We start from the raw sequence: 16,504 nt of genomic DNA, 5'->3' as shown, positions 1-16,504 counted from the left end.
ACTGGTGGCTAAAGGAAACGAACAAGAAGAAGGAATAGACTATATTGAAACCTTTAGTCCTGTGGTTCGCACTGCTACTATAAGAGCTGTTCTTCATGTTGCAGTAACAAAGAAATGGGCTCTAAAACAACTTGATGTTCAAAACGCCTTCTTGCATGGTGATTTGAAAGAAACAGTGTATCTGCTCCAACCTCCAGGCTTCGTTGATTCTGAGAAGCCAGACTATGTGTGGAAGTTAAAAAAGGCTATCTACGGCTTAAAGCAAGCGCCTAGAGCCTGGTTCGATAAGTTCAGCTCATTTCTTCTTGAGTATGGTTTCAAATGTAGCTTTCCCGATCCTTCCTTGTTCATTTACCATCAGGGCTCGGATGTTATCTACCTCCTCCTGTATGTAGATGACATGATTCTCACAGGCAACAACAATCAGCTTCTTGAAAATCTGCTTTCTCAGCTGAACAGCGTCTTCAGAATGAAAGATATGGGTCCGGTGCATTACTTTCTGGGTATCCAAGTCCATCATTATCTCGACGGTCTCTTCATGAACCAAGAAAAATATGCTACTGATCTTCTTGTTACTGCAGGCATGTCAGACTGTTCCCCTATGCCTACTCCTCTCCCACTGAAATTAGACAAAGTTCCTGGTCAAGACATTCAGTTCTCTGATCCGTCACACTTCAGGAGCTTAGCGGGCAAGTTACAGTACTTAACGCTCACCAGACCTGATCTTCAGTTCTCGGTGAACTACATATTTCAACGGATGCATGCTCCAAGTCAATCTGATTATACTCTTCTCAAGAGGATCTTGCGTTATGTTAAAGGAACCCTGCAGCTTGGTATCACAATTCGCGCTAACACGGATTCTACACTCCTATGTTACAGTGACAGCGATTGGGCCGGCTGCAGAGAGACAAGACGTTCTACTGGCGGCTTCTGTACAATGCTTGGGTCCAATGTCATCTCATGGTCGGCTAAACGTCATGAAACTATCTCCAAATCGTCAACTGAAGCTGAGTATAGGACAATGTCCATTGCAGCTTCCGAGATAGTATGGCTTCAGAATCTTCTTGCTGTAATGGGACTGAAGCAGCAGCGAACTCCCTTACTTCTCTGTGACAATCTCTCAGCTGTTTGCTTAACGGCTAATCCCATGTTCCATAAACGGACAAAACACTTTGACTTAGACTATCATTATGTTCGAGAACGTGTTGCTCTCAAAGCTCTCGAGGTCAAGCACATACCAGCATCCCTCCAGCTCGCTGATGTGTTCACCAAGTCTCTAGGCCAAGACGCGTTCTTCAAGCTACGCAGCAAACTTGGAGTCTCCCTTCCTCCGATTCCAAGTTTGAGGGGGGATATTAGACTATGTGAGCCAAAGACTCTTTCTGGTGCAGAAGGTTCTAGACACACCATTGGGCCGAGCTCACAAATACACAAACAGAGTAGCAAGCCCACAACACCTTCTGCACTAGCCGTTAACAAACAGTGTCGTCATCAACGTACGAACAGGACAGCTCACGGTCGGAAGATTACAGCACAAGACTTCTCTACCTTTAACAGATTCCATTGCTTAGATGCTGATGCTCTAGTATGCTAACGTGAGCTTTAGGGTTTCTCTTACTTGTGTATATAAAGAGATAAACACATTGTATAGCCGCTTAAGTTGAAAGAAATAAAAAGTAAAGTATTATCTTCTTCTTCATTGATTCATAGAGATTCACACGAACGACCTGTTAACATTTTCCCCCTTTTGTTTCAGAAACTAGGTATAAAACATCGTTAATCTAGACTCTAGTCCTGCTCATCATGTAAGGTCATGATCTCCATCTTTTATCTTTTTTTTTATTAGTAACAACATGAGTTTACCATTATAATCCTCAGATTAGAACTGCCTTTTCTTTTTGTTAAATGGTCTATGTCCTAATTCCAAACACATGCTTTAGAACGGGACTATTTACATGTTTTGGTCCCGAGCCTGGTGGATTATAGGCTTAGATCTAGATTATGAATTTGGTTCAGCTATTGTTCTCTTAACAACAAGTTAGGTGGTTAGTTTCAAAAAACAAGTTAGGTGACTCCGGCGGAAAATGACCAATTTCGACCCCAACAATTTCAGTCGTGTCAAATACGACCTCAACAAATGGTCAGTGCCAAATACGACCACAACTCTATCATAATTCAAAAATACTACCCGAGCTTCTTAAAACGTGCATAAATCAAACTTTGACTTTAACAAAAATTAGTCAACCGTTAACAAGATAAAACGGTTTATAAATTATACGAAATTAAAAGAACTTACACTTTGAAACTATTTATAAGTTTTTTATATAAACTATTTTAAATTTTTAAACCTTGAATGGTAATTTTTTTCTTCAACATTAATATAATATACTTTATATTTATGTTTTTATATATTTTAGTTATTGTTTAATATGTCTAATATTTTGAAAAACAAATCTTAGTGAAAGAAAGGTAAGAGGCCTCTTAACATTTTGAACAAAATATCACAAATATATAATATTAAATTTGAAAAATAAAAAAATTCCTACTTAAATTTAAAAATAAAAATAATTTATATTATAAAATTTTATAAATAGCTTCAAAGTTTTAAGTGTATATTTAATTTTTTATAATTATAAATATTTTATTATTTCTATTTTAGTAAGATATAAGTTTATTAAAGATATGATAAGTAAAATACATGTTAATATGTATTTATATAAATCAGAAACAATCATCACCAAAGTTTTAATTGGATAAGATGAAGATTTATAGTAATTAATATAATTTTGAATTTGTAATAATATTTCAAAAAGTTACTTTAGGGTAGAACTAGAGATCCGTTAATTCTGAGAAAATTTAAAGGGTATTATGGCACAGGTTTGATGTAGCGGAAGCTTTATAGGATAGAACTAGAGATCCGTTGATTCTGAGAATAGCCGAAAAACTAGGATAATCACAAAAAACTTATTTAGTCTAAGAATGCCTAAGATCAATATCTTCTTAAATTCGTTGAGATCACCAATGATCTACCGAAAACAAGAAACAAAGAGAACTCTCAATTTTTATTAATAAATCATCAATTCATAAATTGAATACAAACTTAAGCATAGACGACTATATATAATAAAACTATAAAACCCTAAAACAATAAGGATAATTATCTAAATAACAAATAAAATAAATAATAAATATTTGAGAAATATATCAAATATTTATCTGCATCATTATGAACATTTTTTTAAAAAAATCAAAACAATGTCATTTTATCTTGTTAACGGTTGACTAACTTCTGTTAGTGTTAATTTTGATTTAGGCACATTTCAAGAAGTTCAGATAGTATTTTTGAATAACAATTGAGTTGAGGTCGTATTTGGCACTGACTATTTGTTAGATATATTTGACACGACGGAAATTGTTGGGGTCAAAATTGATCATTTTATCGGCTCTGGCAGGCTTAATATACGTTGCTACTATCTTGCATTCACTTCTCTGTCTGAGAACTATCAGAAGGAGAGGTTAAAGAGAAAGCTGAGAAGCCATATAACTTCACTGACCTCGTCATTGACCCTCTGACTACAACTACTTTATATGGTCGAAGTTTAATATAAATGAGAACACAATTTTACCAAAAAAAAATAAATGAGAACACAACAGAAATAAATGAATAATCATCTAGTTCCAGATTTGGCCTTAAAATTTATCTGCATCTTTATATTAAGCTTTGCTTACAAAAAGATGGACATGAATCTCGTCTGAATTTTGGTAGGCCTGTTAAAGCGGAAACACACTGGCTTGTTCACCAACTCCATAATACATTGTAGGTGAGGGTGGTTTTGGAGTTTATTTAGGCGTGCATAACCATTGGTGTAGACTTAATAAAAAATTACATTATATGGAACGCTCTATGGCAATTTAGTGATAATTACATTTTCAATGTTGCACAAAAAAATTACATTTTCAACATTGTCATTTCTCTCTAAATCTAAAATATATTTGAAATTAAGGAAAATGATATTTTCTGACGATATTCATACTACATTTAAATATATAGTTTGTAATTTTTTCAATGACATTAAAGAAATGGTTTAGGACAGCCTTTTGAGACCCCAGTACATGTGGGGAAGACGCATGCTCATGTGTTTACTGTAATGTATAGATGTGATTACATGCAAACAAACAAATTGATAGAAAAATAAAAACTATTGATCAATGAAATGGGGTTTAGTCTATTTGTTTCGTTTTGTTTGTCAATTTCTATTGGACACACGCTTTAATATTGTGGTATTCAGGTGATTATTATATCAAGATTAATCAAAAATTTGGTAATTACTGTCAATTTCTATTACGATGCTTTCTCTGATACTTGCTTCTAAGAGCCAGGGCTGTGCACACCATGTTTTAGAAAAGATTTTTGCCTCGTGTCCCCAAATAAATATTTTTTTTTTTTGGGCTCCAAATTACAAAATGTTTATTATGGTGTAATGGTAGAATGGAGTGTATGTGTGAGGAAGGGTCCATGTTCAATTCTCCTCTCACTACAACTATTTTCTTCTCTCACTACAACTATTTTCTTTTAAGATTTTGCCTTATATGTAACTTAAGCACACTACTGCTAACTAGTCACTTGTTCTGTCTTCTTCTACCGACATCTGACAATTTGTTTTAGCTCCTATCAAGTTTTTTGATGTGTTTGAATTTTGTTTGATGATTACATGTTTGGTCCACACTGCACTGAACAATCCTCCAATTGGTCGAGTCACCAATTGAAGCTAAATCAATTTGGGGATAATATATATAATAACCATATCATGTTCCGTGCCATTTTTATATGATATGGAACTTGGTCATGATGTTCTGCTTAGAGGTCATGAAGTTTGAGACTTTGAGTTATTCTTGGTTAATGTAGAAATCTACATATGGTTTCTGAATAAATCACTAAGAGCAACATTATCAGCAATAACTGTGTGAATTTCTAAAAAAAAACAAAAAATAATATGATTTTAGTTAGATTAATGTGTTTCATTTTTCTTTAACTTATTGAGTGTTTAGCTAATTGAATATACCCTCCTTAGTTAAAAAAAAAACTTATCTGAAAAGTTTTTACTCTGTAAAGACATTAAAAGAGCACAAAAACATCACTAAATGGATCTCAAAGTCCACTTAGAAATTAGAGTACTGTATTTCTGTGATATGAATATGAAGTTATGTCTCTTTACAATATCAACTAATATTTGTGTTAACAAAAACATAGAAAAAAACTGTTACTTAGTTTTGATTCTATATGAAAATATCTGATTTGAAAATTTAACCTCATTTTCGTGATAAATCAAAATCGCATGGCCCACCTTGGATTATACAATTTTACCTCGCTCTAGAAAAAAAAGTTAAGATTGTCCTTATTGACAAAAGCTGATAAGACTTTTTTTGTCAGCCTGAAATGATAAACAAGAGACCACCACTCATTGTCTGCTTTTTGAATCCTTCCAAACTTCATAAAAAAACAACCGACAGAGAGAGAAAGTAACCCTCTCTCTCATCAAGTAGGTTTCAGTCCCTTGCTATAAAAGTAACTGTAAACTACAGTCTCTTGCAACAAAAGTAACTGTAAGGAAGAGGGAAAACACAGATGAATCAGGATTTTTCATAATCACTTCTCTATAGTAGCGTCTCTGTTTATTTCTCAGAACCAACAACAACAACGCCCACAAAAATCTAAGTACATCAAAAGAATCATGATAAGGAAGAAGATGAAGAAGAAACCTCCACACAAGCAAAGAAAAAAAAGAAGCTCTCACCATATGAGTTTCTCAATCAAAGAATTCCCAATTGAACCTTGGCGGGATGGCGTGATTATTTGCGGTGATCGAGCTCAATGGAGTGGCAGCATGATGATCAAATGTTTTCCATTTAGTAGAAGAATCCATCAGATTTGGTCCTGGTCCTGAATTTCTAGGCTCCTCCACAATCTCTTGCTTCTTGTGTTTGTAGTTTATAGGCATGCCCATAAGTGCTTGTATAGGTTTCTGCTCTTGCCTCTGTCCATTGCTATCTTCTTGAATCGTTGCAAGTCTCCGACCTTTTGGCTGTTTCTGCTGCCCATTAGCCATTATTGAGTTCTTCACTTTCAAAACATCGAGTGCTTCCACATAATTCTGCACTCTCGTCGCCTAAAACATAAAAATAAATAGAACTTGCAATGTTACAACTAAAAATAACCCAAGAAACATTGAGAAAGCTTCGATGATTTTTTATTTATTTTACATACCTGCATTTTTCTTTGCAACTTCACATCTCCTTCAGCTACAATCCCATCCAACTTTACCAACTCATTCATCAACAATTCGATCACCGTAACAAGATCTTTCTCGGCGACTTTTCCTCCTTTATTTATAACCATCTCAAACGCCGAAACCTATAAAACACGCAACACTTTCAAAACCAGCATATGTGAAACACAAACAATTTAAGAAAAGTACAAGGGGGGCATTACACGTCCTCCGAGTCTGTCAACTTCAAGGCTAATATCGGAGATCGCTTTAGACGCCTTTTCGGTTTTGGCGATCTTCTTCATCTCCAAAAAGCGTTTCTCTTGGCTAATGGGGTCTTCTATAAGCACCATCTTGGATTTGTCTTTCACTCCGGAAACGTCAAGAAAGGCCTTTGAATCTCTCTCTTTCTCTTTGTACATTAGTTTCTGGTCTTGATGGTGAATACCCGTTGGTCCACTTAACATTTTCTTTAGCCCCCCTGCATCAAAAAGCAAAATGATTCAAACTCACACCGGGCCGGGGCATAGACAAATGTAAGACCCCCAAAAATGTAAACTGTGGTGTACAAAATAATTTTTTGTTAATTTTTTCACTAAATTGTGATGGCTACCAATTGTGATGGCTACCAAATTTATTAATTTTTCAGAATTTATTAATTCTTTCACTAAATTGTGATGGCTACCAAAATTTAACTTACACACAAATAATCAAAGTTGCTTAGGAATATTGAAAAATGTGTTATATGTAAAGAGACTAACCAAATGAAGCTTGAGGACTAATGCTCATCTCATGGTAGAGCGAACCGTACTTGATTTTGACTCTGATCATCGGTGGTGGTGGAGCTCCGACAGGATCCGAATCCGGGTTACGCTTCTGAACCAACATTCCACCGGGTCTCATTTCCCAATCATGACCGCCTGACTCCCTGCCGCCAGAAGTCGCCGGAAGATTTGTCGGTTTGTTCCTCATCATCTTCATCATTTTTCTCTCAGTTTTTGTTAAACCGACAAAGGCAACAACGGATCTAAAGATCTCTATGAGCAGTATGAGAAACAAGACAAAGACAGTGGAGACAGAAGAAGAATGTTACATGAACTCTGGGACTTGGACATGGAGATCATCAACATTTCTCCAAACCCATTTCGCCACGTGTACTACAAAGATCAAAGTACAGACCTTTCTCTCTCTCTCTTGTTCAATAGAAGAACCTGAATTGACTTCACAGATCTCCTCTGTTTTCCCGAGAAAATCGGTATATTAGGAAAGCATCTGGATTCTCTGTCGAGTTTCTAGTTTCAGAGAAACCCGTTGGGACAATAATGAAAATACTAATTATTTATAGAAAGAAGGAATAATAACGAGTGGCCAGCTAATTTATCTCTCATTGTGTCAGTGACTTATGTCATACGTATATCTGTAGTTTCTGTCGGAATATATCTTTTTTGTCTTTGGACTTTTCGTTGGATGAGTATTTCCTGGTATTTTCCAAAGTGACAAAATTAATATCTTGGATATTAGAATACGTAATAATTATCTCATTCATGACTTTAGCTTAAACGAAGTAGGTATTTAATTTGGCCCAAAATCGTATTCGGATGGTAGGTACGAACGGATATACCCCCTAAGCACAAGAATATTGCAAGGGACTTTCATCCCAATGAATCCACAAACAGATAAAGCAACCTAGCTCTCTGCCAACCGAGTTATACCGCCGAGTAACCTAGAACTTGTTTCTTTCACTTTCCTAGCTGCAGATAGTTAAGTGCTTTGATCTGATTTGGAGTGCTATGTGCATTAACAATGTCTTCTTCAGGCCATCTGGAGAATATTTTGATGAAATTGATGTAAATGAAGATATTCAATAGATGATAAAAAGAACTAATGCTGGGTACAATGCCTAAATTAGGTTATACTATGGCTGGGAGGTTATTTTACAAAGGTCTTTTGGTGCTGCCAAGTACATCTCAACATATCTAACAAATACTTCTAGAGTATCATGACGATTTCGGGGGGAGGGCGGGGGTCACTCCGGGCTTCTCATGACTATTAAGTGAATTGAACAAGTATTATATTGGCCAACAATGAAAAAATATGTGAAGAGATATGTGGCTGAGTGCAATATGTGCAAAATACACAAATATTCCATGTTGGATTCTGGACTTATTCAACCAATTGTGTTGCCGTCTTTGATATGGCCATAATTTTATGGACTTCATTGAGACTAGAGTCTCACTAAGTCTGAGGGTGTCAATGTCATCTTGGTTGTATGGGATAGACTCATCAAATATGCTCACTTTATGAGCTCCATACACCCTTTCATGGAGACTGTGGTAGGAGAAAAGTTTGTACGTCTTCATAGATATCCCACTTTCCATTATTTCCGACAGTGATAGAATCTTCCTGAGCAAATTCTGGAGAGAATAATTTGGATTGACTGGCACTACTTTGAAGTTTAGTATTGTGTATCATTTTCAAAATGACAGACAATTGAGGTTCTCAACTGTTGTTTGGAATCTTACTTAAGTTTTTTCACCTAGGTTCACCCCAAACAACCAAACAATGGCACAAATACTTATCCTTGGCAGAATTTAATTTGGTATAATTATTCAATACCATACATAATTGCACACTACCATAAATAATTGCACATGTCTCCCTTACACATGACTCCATTTAAGATAGTGTATGGTAGAGATCTTCCAAGACTCTTGTTTTTTGAGGATGGATCCAGTAACAAAAGTGAGCTTGAAGCTATGTTTGAAATCTTGACATGCTATTTTGAAAGATTGCAAAGTCCATTTGTTAAAGGCGCATGAGATTGTCTTATTAAAACGGAAACATTGTGATTGGCTCGTTGGTCTTAAGAAACAAACGTCGGGATTTCGTATTTGAGATTGGCTCGTTGGTCTTTCTTGTGCTCATGCCATAATGTCAATCTTCTCTAAGCAAAGCTTTTTGCAAAATAATATGGTATTTTACAATTTTGGAACGCATGGACCAGGTAGCTTACCATAAAACTACAAGAGGACAATAAGATCCATCGTGTATTTCATGTTTCCTAACTAAAACATTTCCGATGATGTTTGAGGAGAATATAAATTGTATCCTAACAAAGCACACGCTATGATGCAGAAGGTTATCTTGAGGCTTTGTAAACAAGACTTTATAACGTGATTATTATGGTAAGATTTTATAAAGGTAATATTTATTGAACAACTTAAACCTCTAAAAGTTCTCCATTCATACTTATGATTACAGAAAATGTCACTGCATTTTTATCTTATCTAGCCATTCATTAAGATATATTTGGAATACATTATTGAATCTAATTAATTTCGCTTAACAACTAAATGCATCAGATTTTTTCTCGTATTTATTATATCGTAATATTTTGCCTATGCAAATATAGGCCACATTATTAAAATAAATATTTGAATGAATCTTTTGATTTGAAGAAATATTACCAGAAAATAACTAGCTCACAAAAAATGCTTATGTTAAACCATCAAATCATATATGAATTTGGTAAAGTTTAATAAAAATGAATATTATATGAAAATACCACAAATGAGAATATGTTTAAATCAATATTTTTAAGGTGACATGAACATTGAACCGGACTATTTTGGTCAATGGGTTAACCGCAGACAAACTGTAGGTCAATAGTTTAACTAATTTTAATATATAACTATATATATATATTAAAAATATATAATTTATCATGTTTAAAAATATAGCAAAGTTTTAAAAATTATTTTATATTTTTTGTCATTTCAAGTCAAAGTTATAAAATATAATTTACACAATTTTTTATAACAAGTTGAAGTTATGACATATAATTAAAAATACGATAAGAATTAAAATTAATAAATGCTTACATGTCTAATGAAAAAATTGAAATTAACTTTTAACTATTTAAATCAAATTGGATTACATATTGATTACCCATCGGTTCAACCGATTAGCCTTGGATTTTAGAAATGTTTACGGGTTTTATGAGGTATTTAAATAATAGGTATTTCTCAAAACTCAAATCCGATTACATATCAGATTATCGACTTTACTGGTTCGATCGCAGGTGGGTCGGATCATGTTTAAAAGTGCTGATTTAAATACAAATCATAGTATGAGTGTTAAATCCGGTAAAACATAGTCAAAATAGAAAAATTGGTTTGAATTTATTATTTCCGTATAAACCGAATAAATTTTATTTTTAAGAAGCCACATTAAATGGATATTGTTCGGTATACAAACCCTTCAAGTCGAAAAAAATTGAGTAAATTGATTAATTAAAATATAGTAACATACTTATATATATATTATAATATGATAATGTGAATGATAATATATACATAACATAAGAAAATAATAAGAAAAAGTATGCCAAAAGTTCGAAATCAAATTGATAAACGATACAAACCATTTCGATATAATGAAATTGATTAAAATAATAATGGTGCAAGCGGGCCAAGCCCTGCTGTTTATTTCTTGTTTAGAAGGCCTATCCAAGCCTACTGCGTTTTCCAAGTTAGCGTTAGACATATAAAATATGCATCTCTCTCTCTCAAATTAGGATTCCTGCCCTAATATATAATTTGCCACCGCCAAATCGTTTCGTTCCACATCTGAATTGTTTCCCAACCGAATCAGGTATGTCACCTTTTTCTCTGTTCTTGTGATGATTTGAGGTCGAGAATCTTGGTGTTTATAGTCTTCTGCTTACTTTTTCTTATTATTTTTCGGTTGAAGAGTACTTTAGTATGTCCCCATCGCCTCAGACTTTGTTTTTCGGTTTAAATACTCAGTTATTTTCAAAGTTGATTTTGATTGGTTTTGAAGCAGATTCCGCAAATATGGTTTTGAAACTTTGAGAGAAGCTCATCTCGTGATAGACGTTGTTCTAATATATTATTGTCTGGCTTTGTTATTCTTTTTAGTAAACTAGTATTGAGACAAAGTTTTCTATTGACAAACTGAATTTATAAAATTGACATGGTTTTGATTTGTTTTGTGTCAACATTAATTTTTGTTTTGTTTTGAATTTACGGTTGATATGAGCAATGAACACTACTACATTTGTATGGTATAATACCTTTACCGTTGTTTGTATGTTTATTCACAACGGTGTAGATAAAGAAGTTTATATATATATATATATATATATTATGGTTCATTTTTTCCACGTAATCACAGTTGATATGAACAATTATCATTTTTTACATAAACTCAGTTTATGATGGATCATTTTCCACGTAATTCAATTTGTTGTATAATTTTAACACTCTGCAGTTCTTCAAATACTACATGTCTCAAACCAACCTACCTTTCAAAGATGGTCAAACTGTTGAAGTAAGATCCTTTGAACATGGATATCGTGGAGCTTGGTTTCGTTGCAAGGTAATGTAAATTGAGTCTGTTTCTCTAGGGAATTACTCTTTTGAAATATTTCAAATAGGCATATTTAATGTCTCAGCATTTTAAAATACCAATTCTATCATCAACCCTCCGTTTCATGAAATTCACTTTGGAGGCTTGAGGTGGATGAGCCTATATGTGCTTCACCACATGTAGAATCTATAGGCTTCTAGTACAATACAATATATATATATATAATCAGATTTTAAACGGTTTCTATTGTTGTACAATAATACTAACAGCTTTGTGTTTTTTCTTTAATCCTTAATTAGATAGTAAGGATATACATAGTGGAGGAGAAATTGTACTACAGCTTGAAGTATCTTGATTACGAAAAAGAAAGTGACTTTTATCTTCCATTGCATATTTTATTTTTGTTTAACTAATGTCATGTTACCTTGACAATGTTTTGTAATGGCTATGCGTGAATTTATTCTTGAAATTTTATACGCTTCAGAGATACATGAGCAACAAGTCTTTCAGCGGTTTGAAGATGAGGAGAAAGAGTGGATAATGGTTCGACCCTCGTACCCATCAGTCCATAAAATCGAGGCTGACCAAAAACCTCTTGACGTCGCTCGTGGCTCTTGGAAAGTAGGAGACTTAGTTGATTGGCATAAAGATGATTGTTACTGGTCTGGAACGGTTGTGGCATTGAAGAAGAACGAACCATTACAGGTAGATAAAAAGAAGATTGATGTTGTGAAGTTGTTTGTTCTAGTTATTTAGTCTCATTCTCTACTACTTGTCCGTTGGTAGGGTGTGAAAGTGGAGTGAGTATGATATTAGAAGCTTGAATTCTTCAGTTAAATCGATTATCTATTTTTGAAGGTTGAGCTGTATCCTCCACCACGTGGTGAAGGAGCGACTTACAACGCTTTGAGAAAGGACTTACGTCCATCATTGGAATGGTCACTTGAAGATGGCTGGACATTGCCTTCTGCGGTTAGTTTGTATTCTGATATGTGATTTGCACATGATAGTTAAAGACTAATTTAAGATCTTATGAAGTCTTTTGGTCAGTTTAGAATAGGATATTTGCACATGATTCGTTAAGTTTATACTGATTTTGTTGCTTGTTCTTTTGTTATACAATATAACTGCTGATTCTTGAATACAAATACCACTAGTTGGACTTTAGTATCCTCATGTGACATATTTGCTTATTTTGGTGTTTATGCTCTTGTAGGACGGAAGACAAGGCAGTGTGCTCGGCTCGTGAAACGTAAGAAATGAAAGTTAGGCTTTCTACTTATATGAACGATGATTCTATTATGAGTATTCTCTTATGTTTTTTTTTTAGAACTCAATTGAATTTCTTTCACACTTTGTGGAAACTCCTACTGTATATAACTCATTTTAACATTAGATAATGTGTCAAGAGAACCATAATTTATAATATTTATCAATAGTAATTTTTGGTCGTCAGAACTCATAAAATCCTAAATGAAAAGTCGGGTACACAGTCCATTAATAAAAGGGAAATTGGATTGCATATACAATACCAAAAATTAAGTTTATAACCATAACAACTCTTTATATAATATGTATAAAGACAAAAAATACCTTTCAACTACTGTTTCATCTCACTCTCACTTCCACTATTAATCTCATTCTTCTAAAACTATTTTTTTCTTTTTTAATATTTATATTAATCATGTGATCATGAAATAAAATTTTATTTCACGATCATTTAAAAGTTTTACGAAATTCTTGGAAATGATATTTTTCATGTTGTGTAATCATCTGATCCAACAACTGTTTCTGATCACGTTTCTTCATATCTTTTGGGTTTACAATTTTACTACTTTTCAATATATGTACATTAAAAAGCAAAGGATGCGTGAACTATTGGAGAAGATGAACAGTACACATTGCATTGTACAATTCCATTTCATAAACATAGAATAGTACAATGCAACATATATTTTTACATCATCTCCACGCCTCCTCCTCCTCCTCCTCCTCCAACCAAAGAATCAAGGTATGTTCTGTTTGATTGTATAGCATAAGGATCCATCGACTCTGTTTCACCACCATGGGTTATTAGGAAATTAATCCAAAACAATGTTTCTTTTGTAGATCCGGTTGGAACAGTTTTCGATGAGTCGCAAAAATTGAGTTGCGAAAATGGTACATTCAGCCAGTTGTTGGTTATTCGAAATTAATGTTATGGGGTTCTATTTGGATCCTGAATAAGCAAAGTTCGCATATTTACCTATGTGTTTGCCGCGGTTTTGGCCACCGAAGTTTATGGGTTGGAAGAACAACTCTATGTTGTACCTGATAAGACTAGACTATAAGAGATACATATATAGTATAGAACCAAGTATATTTACTAGTTTTTTTTCTATTGAAATATAGGCAATGTATATTCATTTGTGCATATTTGCATGCTGCTGAAGTATTGTATCTATGCTTAGCCTGTATTAGATAGCACAATCCTTTGTAAGTTATAACCGCGCAATGGTATAGTCACGCAATAGATGAAATCCAACCTTGTATCTAGTTAACTCCTTTGACTATACTATAAGATATGTAGTATAATATGTCTCTTTCGCTTACATGTGTTACTTGTGAGCTATTTCAGGTTTAGTGTGTGTTGTGACGGTTGTTCTCCTGGAATTCAATGCGACAGTGCAACTTAATCGGTGAGACACCCTCACAGAAGCCTCCCCTGGCATCGCAACATAGACATGTACGGTTGCAGATTTTTCCATTGTCAATTCGGACCTACTCATGCAATGAACTATTTTATGCTATTTTCTTTCATCTTACATTAGTCTTTATGTATTAACCAATGATGTTTCTTTTATTTTTCCCGACTTAATGCTTCTCTCTATCCTATAAACTTTGTTTTGTGGCTGCACCTTTGGGACAAAACTAAACTTGATTGCTACTACGGTTGTTATGTACGTCAACATTTCTAAGCTTTCACACTAACTTTGACCCCTCCTCCAAATTGGTAAAGCATTGTCAGCATACACAAAAATAAAAAAACTTACGTGTTTGTGCAGAATATTATATACTATGTTGTAACCATGTATAGTATAGTTTAGTAAGGGATGAAATCCAACCTCATAACTGATTCAATCATTTGTGTGACTATATTATATGGTTTGTAGTATAGTATGACAATTTTCGCATTGTCAACATCAAGCATCTGGAAGGAGATTTCGGTCACGTTTGTGCGTAAATTGTCCCATCCATCCTGTATTAGCATGGCATATTCTTTTTTTCTTTTTCTTAGTATGTATATTCAACAAATTCACCTTATTAAATATTAGCGTCACACATATTAACACGACTACAAAAAGAGTAACGCGACAGCCTTAGGGCCTGACTGGTTTCCCACTACCACCCGCAAATGCAGCTTTTGCGGTTACTAGCGGTTGACAGCGTTTCAAAACAATCATACAAACAGCTATAAATCGTTTCAAACCGCTCCAAACCTCTTAAAATCAAAAGCTGGTTCCAGCTAGCGTTTGCGGTTGCGGGCGGTTGCGGGAGGATAATTTTTTTTTCTTTTTCTTTCAAAAACCATATAAATACAAAAGTAAAAATATTCAATAAAAATTTTAAATTGGAATTTTAAAAATACCAAAATATCTATCATATTTTAATTAATATTATAAATTTTTAAAATAAAAAAATTTCTATAATATTAAAAATTTTAAACTATAACTTTCTAAATATAATTTTCATATTTATTATAATATTATGATTTTTGATATTTTTTATAATTATATAAAATGTAAATATTTTTAATTTATTATTTAACCGCTGCTGTATTTGGTAATTAACCAGTCATAAGTATCCCGCAAACGCACCAATTTCTAACCGCATAACTAGTCGTACAAATCTTTTAAAACCGCAACCACCAGCATCTGCAAACTCCCGCAACTGCTGCGTTTTGAACCAGTCAAGCCCTTAGTTGATGTTGAAGCATCACCTCTACGACTGAAGAAAGACTTTTGTGGCCTAAGTTGATCAGAGTTTCCAGAGATAAATACTTTATTTTTACCTTTGTCAGACGTTTACAATTAGTCTCAGCTCATTCCCATGTACCACTACTATAAAATGATCTTACTATCAATCTTTTATTTTCATGGATCAAGGCTCCATCCGGTCTCATCTCCTTTCAGTAGATTAAGTTTTTTTTTATTAGTTAAAATCAGTCTGAAAACATGGAATATAAATGACAGGAGCTAGATAAATAGAAAACCAAAATACTTAAATATTATAGAAAACGTAACCCTGGAAAAAACCTATTCAAACCCGACCCAAAGACTCCAAAGCCCCTGCATAACTAAAACTAAAACTTAATAACACCTAAAATAATTTTGTGAGCAATTAAGTCAAGAACAATGCATTTCTCTATCAGAGTAAGCAATATTAATTTTTGATATTTCAGACGTTTTCACCTATTGAATTTCATAGGTAGGGAATTGGTATTCCCTTCATAGCGATTTAATTATGGACATCTAGTTTATGAGAAATTGCCACAAATACCATATTTATAGTATCATTTTTCATGTCTACAATAATCACTTTTACTCTCATTTTTAGTGAATGGTAGAAAACACTTATACCCCCAAAATTAACTAATCTAGACTTAGAGTTTAGAGTTGAGGGTATGGTTTTTGAAATATAAAATATAGGATTCTAGTAAATATATAAATGTATAAATAAATACTTAAAAACATAAAAAAATGGTTTCAAACATAATTTTCGATTTTCAAAAAGAAAATTTGAAAAAAAAAATTGAAAAAAATTCAAAATTTTTTTTATAGAAATGTTAGAATTTGAAAAAGTATAAT

At 33.5% G+C, this 16,504-nt stretch overlaps 2 protein-coding genes across 3 annotated transcripts; one reads left to right on the top strand and one right to left on the bottom strand.

The window, feature by feature from the left end:
* Window positions 1-5,621: 5,621 nt before the first annotated feature.
* LOC106415704 (BAG family molecular chaperone regulator 1-like) lies at window positions 5,622-7,625 on the bottom strand. Of its 2 annotated transcripts, none has more exons than XM_048754244.1 (5): window positions 7,360-7,625; window positions 7,028-7,303; window positions 6,491-6,747; window positions 6,266-6,412; window positions 5,622-6,167 (listed from the first exon to the last, which is right to left on the bottom strand). In XM_048754244.1, exons 2-5 carry the CDS (start codon window positions 7,248-7,250, stop codon window positions 5,808-5,810), a joined length of 987 nt encoding a protein of 328 aa, XP_048610201.1. In that variant the 5' UTR covers window positions 7,251-7,303; window positions 7,360-7,625; the 3' UTR covers window positions 5,622-5,807. The 2 variants fall into 2 exon arrangements, with proteins under 2 accessions (XP_048610201.1, XP_048610208.1); XM_048754251.1 differs by having other exon boundaries at window positions 7,028-7,293.
* Window positions 7,626-10,542: 2,917 nt separating this feature from the next.
* On the top strand, window positions 10,543-13,085 carry LOC106414218. Its single transcript, XM_013854907.3, has 6 exons — window positions 10,543-10,919; window positions 11,559-11,666; window positions 11,957-12,026; window positions 12,142-12,362; window positions 12,516-12,629; window positions 12,874-13,085. The coding sequence occupies exons 2-6, from the start codon at window positions 11,574-11,576 to the stop codon at window positions 12,904-12,906; spliced, it is 531 nt and encodes a 176-aa protein (XP_013710361.2). The 5' UTR covers window positions 10,543-10,919; window positions 11,559-11,573; the 3' UTR covers window positions 12,907-13,085.
* Window positions 13,086-16,504: the final 3,419 nt, after the last annotated feature.

Source organism: Brassica napus, chromosome A2, assembly GCF_020379485.1.
Source record: "Brassica napus cultivar Da-Ae chromosome A2, Da-Ae, whole genome shotgun sequence".
Lineage (NCBI taxonomy): Eukaryota > Viridiplantae > Streptophyta > Magnoliopsida > Brassicales > Brassicaceae > Brassica > Brassica napus.
Note: the sequence above shows the minus strand (reverse complement) of the source record. Positions and strands in the feature narration are given on the sequence as shown.